Genomic DNA, 21,225 nt, shown 5'->3' with positions numbered 1-21,225 from the left:
TTGTGTTTCACAGGAACGATGTTTTCTAAACCCATGTTGACTGTGTGTCAGTAGACAGTTTTCTTAAAGGTAATTCATAATGTTTGAACACAATATATGTTTGAAAATCCTGCTGCACATCGACGTTAATGATATGGGCCTGTAATTTAGTGGATTACTCCTGCTACCTTTCATGAATATTGGTGTGACCTGTGCAATTTTCCAGTCTTTGGGTACGGATATTTTTTGAAGGCATTTCGGAAGGCTGTGTTTAGTAACTCTGCTTTGGCAGCACTGTCTCTGATATTGTCACCATTGCTATCATGTAGAGAAGGCATTGATTGTTTCTTGCTGCTAACATACTTCACATACGACCAGAATCTCTTTGGATTTTCTGCCAGGTTTTGAGACAAAGTTTCACTGTGGAAACTGTTATAAGCATCTCGCATTGAAATCCACTCTAAATTTTGAGCTTCCGTAAAAGAGTGTCAATCTTGGGGATTTTGCGTCTGTTTAAATTTCGCATTTTTGTTTCATTGTTTCTGTAACAGTGTTCTAACCCGCTTTGTGTACCAAGGAGGATCAGCTCCATCGTTTGTTAATTTATTTGGTATAAATCTCTCAATTGCTACCGATACTATTTCTTTGAATTCAAGCCACATCTAGTCTACACTTATATTGTTAATTTGGAATAGGTGGAGATTGTCTTTCAGGGAAAGCGTAAAGTGAAATTTTATCTGCTTTTTTGAATAGGTATATTTTTCGCTTATTTTTGAAGGATTTGGGGATTACAACATTCAGTGTCGCTGCGACAACCCTATGTTCACTAATCCCTGTATCAGTTTTGATGCTTGTTATTAAGTCAGGATTATTTGTTGCTAAGAAGTCAAGTGTGTTTTCACAACCGTTTACTATTCGCGTGGGCTCAGGAACTAACTGCTCGAAATAATTTTCAGAGAATGCATTTAGCACAATTTCAGATGATATTTTATGCATACCTCCGGAATTAAACATCTATTTTCGTCAACATATCGAGGGTAAATTAAAGGCACCACCAACTATTATTGTATGTGTCAGGTACGTGTTTGAAATCAAAGTCAAGTTTTCTTTGACCCTTTCAGCAACTGTATCATCTGAATTTTTTTTGGGAGGTCGGTAAAAGGATCCTATTATTATATTATTCTGGTTGCCAACAATGGTCTCTTCCCATACTAACTCACAGGAAGTATCTACTTCAATTTTGCAACAAGTTAAACTACTTCTAACAGCAACAAACACGCCACTGCCAACTGTGTTTAGCCTATCCTTTCGGAACACCGTTAGGTTCCTCGCAAAAATTTTGGCTGAGCTTATATCCGTCTTTAGCCAGCTTTCAGTGCCTATAACAATTTGAGCATCAGTGCTTTCTATTAGCACTTGGAGCTCTGGTACTTTCCCAACACAGCTATGACAATTTACAGCTGTTATACCAATGGTTCCTGTATCTACATTCTTCCTGTGTTCGGCCTGCACCCTTTGTGACTGAAGCCCTTCTTGTGTTTTCCCGAGACCCTCTAACCTAAAAAACTGCCCAGTCCATGCCACACACCCCTGCTACCCATGTAGCCACCTCCTGTGTATAGTGGACACTTGACCTATTCAGCAGAACCCGAAACCCAACCACCCTTTGGCGCAACTCGAGGAATCTGCAGCCTAAACGGTTGCAGAACTGTCTGAGCCTCTGATTCAGACCCTCCACTCAGCTCTGTACCAGAGGTCTGCAGTCGGCCCTGTTGACTATGTTGCACATGAGCAGCTTTACCACTTCTGTTAGCCACTCAAAACCAGAGAGAATCTCTTCTGATACAAAATTACACACATCATTGGTACCAATGTGGGCAACCAACTGCAGTTGGCTGCACCCTGTGCTCTTCATGGCATCCGGGAGGACCCTTTCCACATCAGGAATGACTCCTCCTGGTATGCACACAGAATGCACATTGGATTTCTTTCCCTTCTTGTCAGCCAAGTCCCTAAGGGGCCCCATAACGCGCCTAACGTTGGAGCTCCCAACTACCAGTAATCCCACCCTCCGTGACTTTCAGATCTTGCAGGCTGAGTGGTTTCCTCTGAAACAGGACAGGCGACAGCATCTGGCTCAGCAATTGAATGTTTCTTAGCTTCATAGAAGTCTTCTATCTCCTCAGAATGTGAACATCTTGGTACATAGACTTCAAATTATTTTCACGGAATACATGTTAGTTATTTTTAAAAGAAATCATCTTATTCTGTCTGAGAGTCTTTGATATCAGGAATACTGTTTAAATTTTTATATGATACTAACTTTATATTTCATTTTAATTTTCAGAAAGTGCAGCTGGTGATAACTGTGGTGGATTATGATCGTATTGGTACCTCGGAACCCATTGGTAAGGTTGTTCTTGGGTACAATGCCAGTGGTACTGAACTTCGTCACTGGTCCGACATGCTTGCATCTCCACGGCGCCCCATTGCACAGTGGCATACTCTCAAGGATCCCGATGATGACAAGAAGGATTAAGGAGGTAGGCATGTCTTAGCAACATACAAGATTTATTTTCTCCTTTAACCTCAAATGATGTTATCTTGGATTTGCTGACTCACTTCCTAGAGATATAAGCTATAGTTCTTCTGACTCATTTCCTAGAGATATAAGCTATAGTTCTTTATAAGAGCTGCAGGATATTAGCCAATCAGTTTTTCGAACACTATACAAAGCTACAATTAAGGAAGGAAGTTTAACATTTAATGTCCTGTCAGTGGCAAGGTAAAGAACGAAAAATAAAAAGACAAAACACAGGCTGGAACGAAGAAGGACAGAGAAGGAAATCAGCCATGCATGACCTTTCCAAGGGAACCAACTCAGATTTGGGGGAAGCATGGTAAACTGAAACATGGTTAGGTGGATGCAGATTTCAACCACCATACTCTCAAATTGGAGTCCAGTGTCTTATCACTACACCACCTCTCTTTGTTTCCTCTGTTTGCACTACCATTCAGATTTCTTACATTTATGACACTATACCTATCTGTACAGATAGCTGTACCGTAGGTTTAACCACAGTGGAGGGATATCTGTTAAGAAGCAAGACAAATGTGTGGTTCCTGAAGAGGGGAAATATTCTTTTCAGTAGTTGCAGGTGCAACAGTCTGGATGATTGATTGGTCTGGCCCTATAACGTCAACCAAATCGGCCTTGCTGTGCTGGTACTGCAAACAGCTGAAATCAAGGGAAAACTAAAGTCATAATGTTTCCCAAAGGAATGCAGCTCTGTTGTATGGTTAAATGATGATCGCATCCTCTTGAGTGAAGTATTCTGGAGGTACTGTTGTTTCCCATTCGCATCTCGGGGCAGAGACTACTTAGCAGTATGTCATTAGGAGAAACAATACTGGCATTCTACAGGTCGAAGTATGGAATGTTGGATCTCTTAATTGGGCATGTAGCTTAGAAACTTTAAAAATCGAAATGGATAGGTTAAAGTTAGATATAGTGGAAACAACTGAAGTTCAGTGGCAGGAGGTATATGACCTCTGGTCAGGTAAATATGGGGTTACAAATACAACATCAAACAGGGTTAATGCAGGAGTAGGTTTAATAATGAATAAGAAAACAGCAATGCAGGAAAACTACTATGAATAGCATAGCGAAAGCATTATTGTAGCCAAGGCAAACATGAAGCCCTCACCCACCCCACTAGTGCAAATTTATATGCCAACTAGCTCCGCAGATGGTGAAGAGATTGAAGAAGTGTATGATGAGATAAAAGAAATCATTCAGATAGTTAAGGGAGATGAAAATTTGATAGTGATTGGGGACTGGAATTCAATAGTAGGAAAAGGAAGAGAAGAAAGAATGGTAGATGAATGTGGACATGGGGAATGGAATGAAAGTGGAAGCCGACTGGTAGAATTTTGCACACAGCATAATTTAATCATTACTAACACTTGGTTTAAGAATCATGAAAGAGGGTTGTACATGTGGAGACACCAGAAGGTTTCATATTGATCATATACTGGTGAAACATAAACTTTGGAAACAGATTTTGAATTGTAAGACATTTCCAGGGACAGTTGCGAACTCTGATCACAATTTATTGGATATGAACCGTAGAAGAAAACATAAGAAATTGCAAAAAGGTAGGAGATGGGACCTGGGCAAGTTGAAAGAACCAGAGGTTTTTCATAGTTTCAGAGGGAGCATTGGGCAACGATTAACAAGAGCAGGGGAAAGGAATACAGTGGAAAATGAATGGGTCGCCTTAGAGATGAAATAATGAAGACAGCAGAGGATCAAATAGGTAAAAAGACAAGGCCTAGTAGAAACTCTGGATAAAACAGGAGATATTGAATTTTAATTAACAAAAGAGTAAAATATAAAATGCAGTAAATGAAGCAGGCAATAGGGAATACAAATGTCTAAAAAATGAGATTGACAGGAAGTGCACAATTGCTAAACAGGAATTGCTAGGGGATAAATGTAAGAATTTAGAAGCGTATTTCACTATGGGAAAGATAGATAGCATCTACAGGAAAATTAAAGAGGCCTTTTGAGAAAAGGGAAGCAGCTATATGAATATCAAGAGCTCAGATGGAAAACAAGTGCTAAGCAAAGAAGGGAAAGTTGAAAGGTGGAAATAGTATATAGAGAGTCTGTACTTCAGGACAATATTAGAGAAATGGAAGAGGGCATAGATGAAGATGAGGTAGAGGATATTAGATGAAGATGAGGTAGGAGATAAGGTACTGCAAGAATAATTTGACAGAGCACTGAAAGAACTAAGTCGAAACAAGGCTCCGGGAGTAGACGACATTCTGTAACAACTACTGATAGCCTTGGGAGAGCCATCCATGGCAAAACTCTTCCATCTGGTATGTAAGATGTATGAGACAGGGAAAATACCCTCAGACTTCCAGTTCCAAAAAAGCAGGTTCTGACAGGTGTGAATATTACTGAACTATCAGTTTAATAAGTCATGGTTGCAAAATACCAACTAAGTTCTTTACACAAGAATGGAAAAACTGATATAAGCTGACCTTAGGAAATGTAGGAACACGCAAGGCAACACAGACTCTACAACTTCTCATAGGAGATAGGTAACAAAAAGCAAATCTATTTTTATAGTATTTCTAGACTTAAAGAAAGCTTTTGACAGTGGTGACTGGGGTACTCTCTTTGAAATTCGGAATGTAGGAGGGATAAAATATGGGGAGCAAAAGCTATTTACAACTTGTACAGAAACCAGACAGCAATTATAAGAACAAAGGGACATAAAAGGGAAGCAGTGGTTGAGAAGGGAGTGAGGCAGGGCTGTAGCCTGTCCCAATGTTATTGAGCCTGTAGACTGAGCAAGCCATAATGAAAACCAAAGAGAAATTTGAAGTAGGAATTAAAGTCCAGGAAGAAGAAATAAAAACTTTGAGGTTTACCAATGATATTATAATTCTGTCAGAGACAGCAAAGGACTTGGAAGAACAGTTGAATGGAATGGGCAGTGTTTTGAAAGGAGGATAGAAGATGAACATCAACAAAAGCACAACAAGGATAACAGAGTTTATTCAAATTGAATCAGGTGTTGCTGAGGAAATTAAATTAGGAAATGAGGCACTTGAATTACTAGATGAGTTTTGGTATTTTGGCAGCAAAATAACTGATGATGTCTGAAGTAGAGCAGATATAAAACATAGACTGTTAATGGCAAGAAAAGCGTTTCTGAAGAAGAGAAATTTGGTAACACTGAATACAGATTTAAGTGTCAGTAAGTAATGAGACACTTAAAGTAGTAAAGGATTTTTGCTATTTGGGGGGCAAAATAACTGATGATGGTCGAAGTACAGAGGATATAAAACGTAGAATGGCAATGGCAAGGAAAGTGTTTCCGAAGAAGGGAAATTTGTTAATATCGAGTATTGATTTAAGTGTCAGGAAGTCGTTTCTGAAAGTATTTGTATGGAGTGTAGCCATGTATGGAAGTGAAACATGGGCGATAAATAGTTTGGACAAGACGAGAATAGAAGCTTTCAAAATGTGGTGCTACAGAAGAATGCTGAAGATTAGATAGGTAGATCACATAACTAATGAGGAGGTATTGAATAGAATTGGGGAGAAGAGGAGCTTGTGGCACAACTTGACTAGAAGAAGGGATCGGTTGGTAGGACATGTTATGAGACATCGAGAGATCACCAATTTAGTATTGGAGGGCAGGGTGGAGGGTAAACATCGTATAGGGAGACCAAGAGATGAATACACTAAGCAGATTCAGAAGAATGTAGGCTGCGGTAGGTACTAGGAGATGAAGAAGCTTGCACACGATAGGGTAGCATGGAGAGCTGCATCAAACCAGTCTCAGGACTGAAGACCACAACAACAACAACAACAACAACAAGTCTTTTCTGGAAGTATTTGTGTGGAGTATAGCCATGAATGGAAGTGAAACGTGGACGATAAACAGTTTAGACAAGAAGAGACTAGCTTTTGAAATCTAGTGCTACAGAAGAATACTAAAGATGCGATGGGTAGATCATGGAACTAATGAGGTGATATGGAAGAGAATTGGGGAGGAAAGAAATTTGTGGCACAGACTTACTACAAGAGGGGCATGGTTGATAGGACATGTTCTGAGGAATCACTACGTTCTTCATATTGGAGGGAAGTGTGGGGGGTAAAAATCATAGAGGGAGACCAAGAGACGAATACAGTAAGCAGATTCAGTAGGACGTAGCTTGCAATACTTATTTGGAAATGAAGAGGCTTACACAGGACAGAGTATCATGGAGAGTTGTATCAAACCAGTGCTTGGACTGAAGACCACGACACCACACAGCGTTATCATTGAAGCTGAGGATACCAGTTTGCTGAGGCTGAGAGTTCTCTTACAAGGCATATATTAATGATCTCTCACAGAAAATGAAAGCAGCTAACTTTATAATTAGAATAGTGATACATCCAAATTTAGTTATTTCATTTGCTTATATTACTTGTGATTGATACCATGGACTTTTTTAAGGAGAACAGCAATGACACAAGAAAGAGGACCAATCTCTGTGTTGTGAGCAAACTCCTTGATTATAGTTGGATTTCAGTCCCAAGCTGTGAGTTCCATCTTGGCAAACTTATAACTCCATGCAATATTACTTTAAGTCCACTTAATTGTGCTATGGAAAGGTAATCCTTCCTAATGAATGAAACAGCAAATAATATTGTTGAATTATAAGTTTTTTGAGTATGTTTAATTGTGTCATGGTATCTGTAACTCATTGAAATCTATGAAAAAGTAGGAAAGCAGTTCATCAGAAGATGATTCAGGTTTGTTCATTTGATACAGCAAAACTGATTTGGGATTTCCATAATTTTCCAAAACTGAACCAGGCAAATACCAGGAGGGTTCCTGCAAATAGACTATGGCCATCATTTTCCTCTTTCCTTGTCTGTTATCAAGAACTGCTGTGTTCACTTTTTGTTTATGCCAGACTGCCGAAACTTGATTTTCATGCATTCATATCTTGTATCTTTTTCTAACCACTTTTCATTGATTATGTTGTTGCCCTTGTAAGTGATGTTGATGGCCCACATTTTCTTGTTCTTCATGACTGTCATGTCTGGCATATTATGTTTCATTATTCAATCAGTTTGAAATCATAAGTCCTGCAGTACTTTGCCTTGTTCATTTTTAACCACTGGTTTTGGCTAATGGTCCTCATATTCTGACCAAGTGGATCACTATATCATTGCATGGGTTTCACACAAGATGAATCATTACAAGTTTTCTGTTTCTCCTGTCCAAGATATTATTACCACTAAATTAGCTGTGTCTGCCAAGAACCCAATGAACAGTTCTGCAATTGTTTAGTACAAATGTGTTCTGTAGTTGGTAATACTTGCAGGATGCAGTTTTATGTCCTGTAGGCCCTTCACAGTCCATTTTGGGACAACTCAAGTGTCCCGATACTACTACAGGGATGATATGTTCTGATTTCTGTTTCCACATGGTCTTTATCTCATTTGCCAGGCCCCTGTATGTAGCCAAATACTCACTGCAGGTGGTTTGAAAATTATGGGTGCTGGGTATGGCAGTGTCTGTGAGGAAGATGAGTTGCTTATTGTTATTTGGAGTATTCTGGTATTTCATATTTCCAATTTTTATTATTTAGTTTTCTTAATACTTTGTTATGACGTTGCATCGCTGTCACTGTTGCGCAGTTGAATCGAAGTTGTTATTGTTGCAGTCACCAGTTTGAAGACTGATTTGATGTAGATCTCCATGTTAGTCTATCATATGCAAGTCTTTTCATATGTGCATAACTACTACATCCCACATCCCTTTCAACCTGCTTACTATATACAAGCTTTTTTGAAAATACTTATTAATAATAACTTTACAAATAGTAGTGCATAGAGAACTACAACAAACAATCAACTTTCAGAAGTATAAGACAAATGTTGCTTGTGATGTATCTAGGGTTTCTTTCATTTGGGAGAACTATGGTTCAAACCCATGTCCAACCATCCGGATTTAGGTTTTCTGTGATTTCCCTAAATCACTCCAGACAAATGTTGGGATGGTTTCTTTGAAAGGGTATGGCCAGTTTCCTTCCTCGTCCTTGACATGATCCGAGCTTGTGCTCCATCTCTAATGACCTTGATGTCGACAGGACGTTAAAATCTATCTTCCTTCCTTCCTTTTTGTTTTCTTTCATCAAGTGAATAAACTCTCGACACTTTATAACACTTCATTCTCGTTTTTTTCCTTCTCATTCTTACTTTTTTTCTCTTTTCTCCCTTCTCCTTCTTCTTCACCCTCTTATTCTTAAATATGGTCGTGTGAGCGTTGTGTTGAGCCAATTGCCAAATAATTGTCCTTAGTTCTCATGGAATATTATTATTTGATGTTCTAATTGTATGTGTGAGTAATAATAATTACACATGGCTAAGTGATTGTAAATTATGAATTAGCCATGTGTCTAATAACCCAGATTGGTATGTTGTTTTTGGATCATGGCTGCCTTATCATTTCCATATCATTAATGCAATTTGGGGTTGTGCAATCTGTGATTATAAGTTTCCTTTGGATGTAATGGCAGATTTCAGATGCAATTCCACAGGTGAACCTTTGAGTTAACATGTAAGTGAGACCATATGTTTCACATGTGAAACTAGGGCTCTGGTAAATATTGCATCATTTGTTTCTTGGTTGCTATTTTTTCCATTGATGATCGTGTACCACATAGCTGACTGATAGAACAATGGTTTCTAAATTCTTCAGATAATATTCCAGTTTATCTGAAATCAGTTCCTCCCTCCCACACTTACACACACACACACACACACACACACACACACACACACGCACACACACACACACACACACACACACACACACACAATTCACTTCATCATAAAATAACCAATCTTTGAAGCCTCCTTTTAGTGTAACCATACTTTTAGTCACACTGCACAATAAAGACCATTTTGCTGCAGTTCAGTTCAGTACCTCATCATTAATTACTTCATCTGCCAATCTCATCTATAGCATTCCATCCTGGATTTCCTATTGTTTAATCTCATCTGTAAGATGGATTGCTACTCACCATATAGAGGAGACATTGATTTGCAGATAGACACAGTTGAAAGATTGTTATACATTTAAGCTTTTGGCCAAAAGGCCTTCTTCCAAAATAGAAAACACATACACACACACACACACACACACACACACACACACACACACACACACACACACACACATTCTCACACTCACATGCCCCATATCTTTGGCCAAACTGCAGACAGTAACTGCGCCTGATAGGAGCAGCAATCTGGCATAGGTGGTGCAGCTAAGCAGGAGGCGTAGGGTGGAGAGGGGAAGGATAACAGGGTAGGGGTGGGGAGAGGTGTAGTGCTGCTTATGGAAAAATGCAGTGATGTGGTTAGAACAAGGTAGGGGTGCTACATGCAGTCAGGAGGTTTAGGACAGGGGAAGGGTAGTGAAAATGAGGAATATCCTACCCTCTGTCCTTCCTATCCCTCCTACAGTGATGTTCTGCTATCCACTGAACCTACACAATATCATTGTCCAAAAAAATGGTTCAAATGGCTCTGAGCACTATGGGACTTAACATCTGTGGTCATCAGTCCCCTAAAACTTAGAACTAATTAAACCTAACTAACCTAAGGACATCACACACACCCATGCCCGAAGCAGGATTCGAACCTGCGACCGTAGCAGTCGCGCGGTTCCAGACTGTAGCGCCTAGAACCGCTCGGCCACCACGGCCGGCTATCATTGTCCCTCTTCTCTGAAGGGGGAAAAGACTAGGGGGTGCATTGACAGAATAGAAGGCCGTGTACTGCTGCAGTGGTAGCAGTGAAGGGGATAGGTAGGTGGAGGACAGTGACTAGCGAAGGTTGAGAGCAGGGAGGTTACAGGAACATAGGATATTTTGCAGAGAGAATTCCCACCTGTGCAGTTCTGAAAAGCTGGTGTTAGTTGGAAGGACCCAGATGGTGCAGTCTGAGAAGCAGTCATTGAAGTGGAACACATTGTGTTGGGAAGCATATTCAGCAACTGGGTTGTCCAGCTGTCTTTTGGCCTCAGCGTGTCGGTGGCCACTCTTGCGGACAGATAGCTGCTTGTTAGTCGTTGTGTCCATGTAGAAAGCAGCACAATGGTTGCAGCTTAGTTTGTAGATTTCTTGGCTTCTTTCACAGGTAGCCCTGTCTTTGAAGGGAAAGGAGATTCCTGTGACTGGAATGGAGTAGGTGGTGTTGGCAGAAGAATGTATGGGACAGGTCTTGCATCTAAATCTATTGCAGGAATATGAGACATGGAGCAAGGTGTTGATGGCAGGGGTTGAGTAAGGGTGGGCAATGATATTGTGTAGGTTTAGTGGGCAGTGGAATATCACAGTACGAGGGATGTGAAGGATAGAGAGTAGGATATTCCTCAGTTCAGCAGCCGTAAAATCTGTAGAACTAAGCTGCAACCACTGTGCTGCTTTCTGTGTGGGCATGACAACTAACAAACTGTCTGTCTGCATGAATGGCCACTGACAAACTGTGACCAAAAGGCAGCTAGACCATCCAGTTGCTGAATATGCTGCCCGACACAATGTATTTCACTACAGTGACTGCTTCTCAGCGTGCACCATCTGGATCCTTCCTACTAGCACCGGTGGGATCTCTCTACCTGCAACATATCCTACATTCTCATACCTCCCTGCCTTCAACCTTCCCTAGTCACTGTCCTCTACCTCCCTATCCCCTTCACAGCTCCCACTGCAGCACTTCATGACCTTATATTCTATTGACACACCTGTAGTCTTTTCTGCTTCTGTACTTCTCTTCTTTTCTGCTAATTTGTCCCTCTAATGAACCTCCTGACTGCATCCAGCACCCCTACCTTATCCCAACCACATCCCTACATTTGTCCACAAGCAGCACTACACCTCTTCCCACTCCTACCCTCTTATTCCACCCCCTCCACATCCCATGCCTCTTGTTTAGCCACACCACCTACACCGGACTGCTGCTCCCATCAGGCATAGTAGCTGTCTGCAGTTCAGCCACAATGGCCAGAGACACTGGGCATATGTGTGTGAGCTGTGTGAAGGCATGTGTTTTTCCTATTTTGCAAGAAGGCGTTTTGGATGAAAGCTTGAGTGTGTAGCAGTCTTTTTGTTGTGTCTGTCTGTGACTCAACATCTCCTGTATATTTTCACAAAATAATGTTGTATTCCATCTTAGACTTTGTATACTTTCATCTAATCAATAGTATTCTTCTGCAGCACCACATTTCAAAACCTCTCTGCATCTGTAAATAGGAAGTGTTGGAAAGCTAAGGCAAAATGGCTGCATGAAAAATATGAAGAAATTGAAAAAGAAATGATTGTCAGGATTGACTCAGCATATAGAAAAGTCAAAACAACCTTTGGTGAAATTAAAAGCAAGAATGGTAACATTAAGAGGCAATGGGAATTCCACTATTAGATACAGAGGAGAGAGCAGATCGGTGGAGAGAGTACATTGAAGGCCTCTATGAGGGAAAAGAATTGCCTGATATGATAGAACAAGAAGCGGAGGCACTAGGGAAGAGATAGGGGATCCAGTACTAGATCAGAACGTAAAAGAGGTTTTTAGGACTTAGAATCAAAAAAGGCAGAAGGGAGAGATAATATTACATCACAACTTCTAAAAGCATTGGAGGAAGTGGCAACAAAACAACTATTCACATTGGTATGTAGGATGTATGGGTCTGGTGATGATGATGATGATGATGATGATCATCATCATCTGGTGATACACCATCTGTATTTGAGGAAAGTATCATCCACTCAATTCTTAAGACTGCTAGAGCTGACAAGCGCGAGAATTATTGCACAATCAGCTTAACAATTCATGCATCCAAGTTACAGACAAGAATTATATACAGAGGAATGGAAAAGAAAATTGAGGACATGTTAGATGATAATTGGTTTGGCTTCAGGAACAGTAAAGACACTAGAGAGGCAATTGTGAAATTGCAGTTGATAATGGAAGCAAGACTAAAGAAAAACCAAGACACGTCCATAGAATTTGTTGACATGGAAAAAGATGTTCAACAGCATTAATTGGGCATCAGTGTTAAGATTTGCTGATGACATTGCTCTCCTCAGTAAAAATGAAGAGGAATTACAGGATCTAGTGATTGGAATGAACAGTCTAATGAGTACAGAATGTGGATTGAAAGTAAATTGAAGAAAGACAAAAGTCATGAGAAGTAGCAGAAATGAAAACAGTGAGAAACTTAACATCAGGATATGGTGATGAAGTAGATGAAGTTAAGGAATTCTGATACCTAGGCAGCACACGGATGCAGCAAGGAGACTGTCAAAAGCAGACTAGCACTGGCAAAAAGAGCATTCATGTCCATGAGAAGTCTGTTAGTATCAAACATAGACCTTAGTTTGAGGAAGAAATTTCTGAAAATGTACGTTAGGAGCACAGCATTTTATGGTAGTTAAACGTGGACTGTGTGGAAATCAGAACAGAAGTGAATTGAAGCATTTGAGATGTGGTGTTACAGACTAATTTTGAAAATTAGGTGGACTGATAAGGTAAGGAATGAGGAGGTTTTGCACAGAATCAGAGAGGAAAGGAATATATGGAAAACACTGACAGGAAGAAGGGACAGGATGATAGGACATATGTTAAGACATCAGGGAATGACTTCCATGGTAGTAGAGGGAGCTGTAGAGGTAAAAAAGACAGAGATTAGAAGACAGAGATTGGAACACACTGGGAAAATAATTGAGGATGTAGGTTGCATGCAAATGCTACCCTGAGATGAAGAGGTTGGCAGATTCTTCTTGCTGCCACCAGTTATTTTACTGTCCACATAACGAAACCCATCTACTATTTTCATTGTCTCATTTCCAAATCTAATTCCACCTTACTTAATTCAATTAAACTTCATTACACTTGTTTTACTTTTATTTGTATTCATCTTATAACATTTTTTTCAAAGCATTATACATTCCATTCAACTGCTGTTCAAAGTCCTTTGTTATCTCTGAAAAAATTACAGTGTCTTAAGAAATATTAAAGTTTTTATTTCTGCTCCTGAATTTAATTCTCTTACCAAATTTGTCATTGGTTTCCTTTACTGTTTGCTCAGTGTACAGACTGACTTACATTTGTGGTGCAGGAGGGGGAGGGGGGGGGGGAGGTATTTTACAACTCTGCCCCCACTCTGTTCTCAACTACCGCCTCACTTTTATGTCTCTCAACTCTTAGGATAGTAGTCTGTTTTCTGCATGACTTCTACAGAGATGAAGTAGTTTTTGCCAGCTTCCCATATTTTATGCTGTAAACAGTATTCTAAGCAACATTATCAACCACTGTTTATAATCTACAAAAATTATGTTTCAGCTCAGGTATTTCAGTGCTCTGTCAAATTTTTCTCGCAGGTTTACATACACCATTTCATCTTTATCCACATCCTTTTCTCCTTCCATAATATTGTCTTCAAATATCTCTCCTTCATACTGTACTTCTCTATATTTTCCGACTTCTCACTCTTCTATTCTTTGCTAAGTAGTGCTTTGCCATCTTATCTCTTCTGTTCACACAGTTGCTTTTCATTTCACTAAATATTTCTTCAATTGTTCTACAAGCAGCATATATCTCTTTTGGAGTCATGCATGTTTTATGGATTTTATTTGTACTCTTGCCCTTCCTCCTTTGCTGATCCGCATTTTAGTGACGTCAATCTCATATTTTAGGAGTCACTACTGCGTGTGTCTATCCCTTTTTCCTTTTTTTCTAATTTTCAATTTAAGTCTTTATTTCATAATCAATAAATTAAGACCAGAGTTCACATCTGTTCCTTGAAATATTTTGCAATTAAAAACCTTGTTTCTAAATCTCAATCTTATCATTACATTTAAACTATTAGAATGTTCAGTGCCTACAGGTCTCTGCAAAATATCCTGTCTTCTTATACCATAATGAAATTGTACTCTGTGCTTGTGCAAGTGCTGCATCCACATTCCTATTTTCTTGCTTATTATTAGACATGCTGTTCCATTAACTCTGTTAAATTTTTTTATTTGTAACACTGTGCTCACATAATCAGGAATACCATTCCTCTTGCCACTCACTTCAGTAATTGCCATTACATCTAATTTCAATGTACTCATTTCTTTTTTCAAATTCTTTAACTTACCTACATGATTAAGAGGTTTTAACATTCCATTCTCTGACCCATAGAACACTAGATTTGTTTTTTCTGATGATAACATGATCTGGAGTAGTCTCCACCTACAGGTAATAATGGAGGACAGTTTTCCCCAGAAGGATCCCATCGTCATTAAACCATACAGAAGAGGTACATATTCTCAGTTATCCATCCTTTCAACTTTTTAAATTCTTCTGCCACTCTTCAGGAACTATTTGTTTGTCAAGCCACTCCAAGGATAGCCTTCTGATGTTGTTTGACCTATGGCTCACTTGTCTCCCTGGAGGATGAGAGAGATTGTGGGATGAAGGAATCTTGTGGGGCTGGAGGGGCAAAGAGCGGGGCAGGTACAGAGTTGGAAGCATATTTAGGGCAGGAATGAGTGGAGATGGGCAATAGAAGTAATTAGGAGCTTAATCAGGCACTAGATGGGGTGGTACTAAGTGATGATTGCTCCTTTGTGGCTGCTTAGTGGGCATGGCTGATGAGTTAGCAGTGTGGAAAGGATTAAATGTGTGAGATTTGTTTTGTAAAACTGTATCTTTTTTGGGGGGTTGGGCAGAGAGAGGTTGGGGGGAGGGAAGTTGTGGTAGTTACTGTCTGAAGGCTGTGGCAAAGAGAAGAGTTATACAAGACTCCGTATGTTCCATCCATGGGTGTAAAGCTATGATGAGTGTTGTTGGTGTGGGAGGAACAACAACTGTTGAAGTTTGGGCACAGTTGGTGGTTAATAGACCTAATTTGGATGGAGGTATTTATGAAATTATGAGAGAGTTGAAGGTAATAATCCAGTAAGGTGTATCATCAAGACAAAGAGTACCAGATAAAACAAATGTGACAAAGGGGTGATGCTGTAGTGAAATGATGACAAAGGTATTGACCCTATGATCATACAAATGAATTCAAATCAAGTGCAAGATTTAGAACTTTGGTTGGCTAAAAAGGACACCTATACTTGGAACATGATGGGGTTGATGCATGAAAATGTCATGTCACTGTTCACACCAATATTTTTTATTCTTCCCATCATCAAGCAACATAGTTGTGGATCACAATTTAGTATGTCAAATATGTATTGAGTGATGCAATTGGCATTAATCAGCAGTGCATAAGGAATGTTGATGTTTGATGTCAGCAAGAGGATGAGAATGGAAGATGATAACAATCAGAAATAGTGCAATGTGGTAGGAAATGTTGAAAGTTGATGAAAGAAAGAGTTGATACCAGTAATAATGACCAGCAATGTAGTCTCAGTATGTAATGCTATTGTTGGCCATAGACATATCTGTCTCCCCCAATAGAATGAGCTGACCCCTATGTTTTCTCCTTCCCCTTGTAGGAAGGTATCTCTGATTACAACAGCTAGTTTTAGTGTCTGATTTAGATGTTCCTGTTGAGCAGCTATCTACCCTTATAGTCTCACAGCCATTAGTGCACTATGATTTTACTATTGTCCTATGAACCATGGGTGTAGCCACAATGGAGGGATATCTGTTGAGAGGCCAACCAACATGTGGTTCCTGAAGAGGGGCAGCAGCCTTTCCAGTTGTTGCAGGGGCAACAATCTGTATGACTGACTGATCTGGCTTGTAACATCGACCAAAATGGCCTTGCTGTACTGGTACTGTGAATGGCTGAAAACAAGGGAAAACTACAGCTGTAATTTTTTCTGAAGGCAAGCAGCTCTACTTTATGGTTAAATGATGATGGCATCCTCTTGGATAAAATATTCTGGAGGTAGAATACTCCACTATTCACATCTCCTATGGGTCAGAATATGGAATGTTATACACCTTAATTGGGCACATAGGTTATAAAATTTAAGGATGAAATGGATAGGTTGAAGTTAGATATGGTGGGAATTAGTGCAGTTCAATGGCAGCAGGAATAGGACTTCTGATCAAGTGAATACTGGTTGTAAATACAAAATCAAATAGGGGTAATACAGGAGCAGCTTTAATAATGAATAAGAAATTAAGAATGTGGCTAAGCTACTATAAACAGCATAGTGAATGCATAATTGTAGCCAAGGTAGACACTAAGCCAACACCCACCATACTAGTACAAGTTTGTATGTCAACTAGCTCCACAGATGATGCAGAGATTGAAGACATGTATGATGAGATAAAAGAAATTATTCAGATAGTTAAGGAAAATGGGGATTTAGTTGTGATGGGGGAATGGAATTCAGTAGTAGGAAAAGGAACAGAAGGAAAAATAGTAGGTGAATATGGAATGGGGGAAAGGCATGAGAGAGGGAGCCACCTGTTAGAATTCTGCACACAGCATAATTTAATCATTGCTAATACTTGGTTTAAGACTTATGAAAGAAGGTTGTATACATGGAAGAGATCTGGACATATTGCAAGGTTTCAGACTGATTATATAAGTAGAACAGGGGAAGACATATAGTAGAAGACAAATGGGTAGCTTTGAGAGATAAAATAATGTAGGCAGCAGAGGATCAAACAGGTAAAGAGATAAGACCTAGTAGAAATTCTTGGCTATCACAGGAAATACTGAATTTATTTGATGAAAGGAGAAAAATAAAAATGCACCAACTGAAGCAGGAGAAAGGGAGTACAAACTTCTAAAAAATGAGATTGACAGAAACTGCAAAATGGCTCAGCAGTAATTGTTAGAGAGAAGATGTCAGAAGCATATTTCAGTAGAATAAAGATAGATGCTGTCTACAGTAAAATTAAAAAGACCTTTGGAGAAAAGAGAAGCAGCTGCATCAATATCAAGAGCTCTGATGGAAAAGCAGTACTACGCAAAGAAGGGAAAGCTGAAAGGTGGAAGGAGTATATAGAGGGCCTGTACAAAGGAGAGAGACTTTAATAGAATATTGCAGAAAAGGAAGAGAAGGTAGATGAAGATGAGATGGGAGGTATGATACTGCAAGAAGAATTTGACAGAGCACTGAAAGACCCTATTTGAAACAAGGCTCCTGGGGAAGGCGACTTTCTGTCAAAACTACTGATAGCCTTGGGAGAGGCAGCCATGGCAAAGCTATTCCATCCTAAGTGCAAGATGTATAAGATAGTCAAAATATCTTCAGATTTGAAGGAGTATGTAATAATTCAAATTCCAAAGAAAGCAGGTTCTGACAGATGTGAATATTCTGAACTATCTGCATAATAACTTATGGCTGCAAAATACTAACATGAATTCTTTACAGAAGAATGGATAAACTGGTAGAAGCTAAACTCAGGGAAGAGCAGTTTGGATTCTGAAGAAATATAGGAATACATGATGTAATACTTTGTAGACATAGGGAAAGATTATTACAATGTTACCTGAAACAATCTCTTTGATATTCTGAAGGTAGCAGTGGTAAAATACTGGGTGTGATAGGCTATTTACAACTTGCATAAAAATCAGAAAACAGTCATAAGAGTCGAGGGTCATAAAAGTGAAGCAGTGATTGAGAAGGGAGTGAGACAGTGCTGTACCCTGTCCCCAATGTTATTCAGTCTGTACATTGAGCAAGCCATAAAGGAAAAAAGCACTGTGCCTTCAGGCCACAAGTGGCCCATTGGGACCATCTGACTGCCGTGTCATCCTCAGCTAAGGATGCAGATAGGAGGGACGCTACTATTCAGTCAAGTAGCTCCTCAATTGGCATCACAAGGCTGAGTGCACCCCAAAAAATGGCAACAGCGCATGGTGGCTGGGATGGTCACCCATCCAAGTGCTGGCCACGCCCCGCCCGATGGCACTTAACTTCAGTGATCTGACAGAAAATGGTGCATCCACTGCGGCAAGACCATTGCCAGGCCATAAAGGAAACAAAATAAAAATTTGGAGTAAGTATTAAAGTCCAGGAGGATGAAATAAAAACTTTGAGGTTTGCCGATGACATAATTCTGACAGAGATAGTAAAGGACTCGGGAGAGCGGTTGAATGGAATGGGCAGTGTTTTGAAAGGAGAACATAAGATGAACTTCCACAGAAAGCAAAACAAGGATAATGGAATGTAGTTAGATTAAATTAGATGATGGTAAGGGACTTAGATTAGGAAATGAGTTTTGCTGTTTGGGCAGCAAAATAACTGATGTTGGCGAAAGTAGCTAGGACATAAAATATGTACTGGCAATCACAAGAAAAGTGTTTCTGAAGAAGAGAAATTTGTTAACATTAGATATACATTGAAGTGTTAGGATGACTATTCTGTAGCTAGTTTTGGGGGATGCAGCCTTGTATGGAAGTGAAACATGGATGATAAAGAAGAGAATAGAGGCTTTTGAAATTTTGTGCTACAATGGACACTGAAGATTAGGTGGGTAGCTCATATAAGTAATGAAGAGACATTGAAGAGAATAGAGGTGACAAGAAATTGGTGGCACAACATAACTAAAAGAAGGGATTGATTAATAGGACACATTCAGGTACATCAAGAGATCACCAATTTAATACTGGAGTGAACTGTTGGGGATAAAAATTGTAGAGGTAGACCAGGAGATGAATACAGTAAGTGGATTCAGAAGAATGCAGATTGCAGTAGTTACTTAGAGATGAAGTGGCTTGCACAGGACTTCAGACTGAAGCCCACAACAACAACAGTATAACAATTTCCAATTGAACTGGAAGCCTCTTGAAGATAGTTGCAAACTATCCTGAGAAAGTCTACTAACAAAGTTGAAAGAACCAGCTTTAAATGATTACTCTAGGAATATACTACAACCTCTTACATATCACTCATGTAGAGATTGTGAGGATAAGATTAGAATAATTACTGCATGCACAGAGGCATGCTAACAATCATCCTTCCCACACACCATACGTGAATGGAACAGGAAAAACCCTGATAACTGGCACAATAGAATGTACCCTGTGTCATGCACCTCATAGTGGTTTGCAGAGGATAGATGTAGATGTAGATATCTGATAGGTACTTCTACATCCTACATCACACTAATGTCTATGGTGATGAAGGTATGAATGATTATCTAAATATGACTCTCATGTTAAGTGTATGCAAAAGAGAACAGAAAGAAGCCCTTATTTGATGTATCTATAGCTTATTGCCCAGATGTCACATCTCATTAGAAATTTATATCTAAATCTGCACTCAATGTACCAAAACAGAAATACATCAATTTTGCTGTGACATACGTCATGTCTAAAACTACTAAGCCAGTAACATGCATCTTTACAAAAGCCTTTTCACTGTTTATTGTTAATAAGCCTCCTTTACTTGTATCACAGTAGTTGATAATGTATTTCAACTTTGTCAATGTTACAAGGTTGAGCATTGGTATTTTACAGTGAAACACCAAAGGAACTGGTACAGGCATGCGTATTCAAATACAGAGATATGTCAATAGAATGCAGCACTGAGGTCAGCAATGCCTATATAAGACAACAAGTGTTGCCGCAGTTGTTAGATTGGTTGCTGCTGCTAAAATGTCAGATTATGAAGATTTAAGTGAGTTTGAACGTGCTGTTACACTTGGTGCACGAGTGATTGAGCACAGCATCTCCGAGGAAGTGATGAAGTGGGGATTTTCCCATACAATCATTTTACAAGTGTACCGTAAATATCAGGAATCAAGTAAAACATCAAATCTCCAACATCGCTGTGGCCAGAAAAAGATCCTGCAAGAATGGGACCAATCACAACTGATGAGAATTATTCTATGTGACAGGAGCACAACCCCTCTGCAAATTGCTGCAGATTTTAATGCTGGTCCATCAACAAATGTCACCATGTGAACCATTCAATGAAATATCACCAATGTGGGCTTTTGGAGCTGAAGGCCCATTCTTGTACCCTTGGTGACTGCACAACACAAAGCTTTATGCCTTGCCTGGGCCCGTCAACACCAACATTGGACTGTTGATGACTGGAAAGATGTTTCCTGCTCAAATGAGTCTCATTTCAAATGGTATTGAGCGGATGGATGTGTACAGGTATGGAGACAACGTCATGAATCTGTGGACCCTACATGTCAGCAGGGGACTGTTCAAGCTGGTGGAGGCTCTGTAATGGTGTGGAGTGTGTGCAGTTGGAGTGATATGGTACCCTTGATAGGTCTGGCTAGGACTCTGACAGGTGATATGTACATAAGCATCTTGTCTAACCACATGCATCCATTCATATCCATTGTGCATTCCAGTGCACTTGGGCAGTTCCAGCAGGACAATGCAACTCCCCACACATCCACAATTCCTACAAAGTGGCTCCAGGAACACTCTTCTGATTTTAAACACTTTCGCTGGCCAACAAACTCCCCAGACATGAAATTATTGAGCATATCTGGGATGCCTTGCAACGTGCTATTCAGAAGAGATCTCCAGCCCCTCATACTCGTACGGATTTATGGACAATCCTACAGGATTCATGTGTCAGTTCCCTCCAGTACTACTTCAGACATTAGATGAGTCCATGGCATGTCATGGCTCTTCAATGTAAAAGGACTCACATAAGATCACTATTGTATTAATGGAAAATCCTAAGTGACTTTCAAACTATGGAACTGGAAAATACAAACGCTCATCATTCAACAAA

General features: G+C 39.7%; 1 protein-coding gene across 4 annotated transcripts in view; it reads left to right on the top strand.

The window, feature by feature from the left end:
* The window catches only part of LOC124802909 (synaptotagmin 1-like), a 1,021,155-nt gene that overhangs the window by 987,509 nt on the left and 12,421 nt on the right, over nt 1-21,225 (top strand). For all 4 annotated transcript variants that reach the window (XM_047263978.1, XM_047263977.1, XM_047263975.1 and 1 more), the window contains one exon: nt 2,327-2,522. In XM_047263978.1, the coding sequence (XP_047119934.1) occupies nt 2,327-2,518 (192 nt within the window). In that variant the 3' untranslated portion in view covers nt 2,519-2,522. The remainder of the gene's footprint in view (nt 1-2,326; nt 2,523-21,225) is intronic.

This window comes from Schistocerca piceifrons, chromosome 6 (assembly GCF_021461385.2).
Source record: "Schistocerca piceifrons isolate TAMUIC-IGC-003096 chromosome 6, iqSchPice1.1, whole genome shotgun sequence".
Classification (NCBI taxonomy): Eukaryota; Metazoa; Arthropoda; class Insecta; order Orthoptera; family Acrididae; genus Schistocerca; species Schistocerca piceifrons.
Note: the sequence above shows the minus strand (reverse complement) of the source record. Positions and strands in the feature narration are given on the sequence as shown.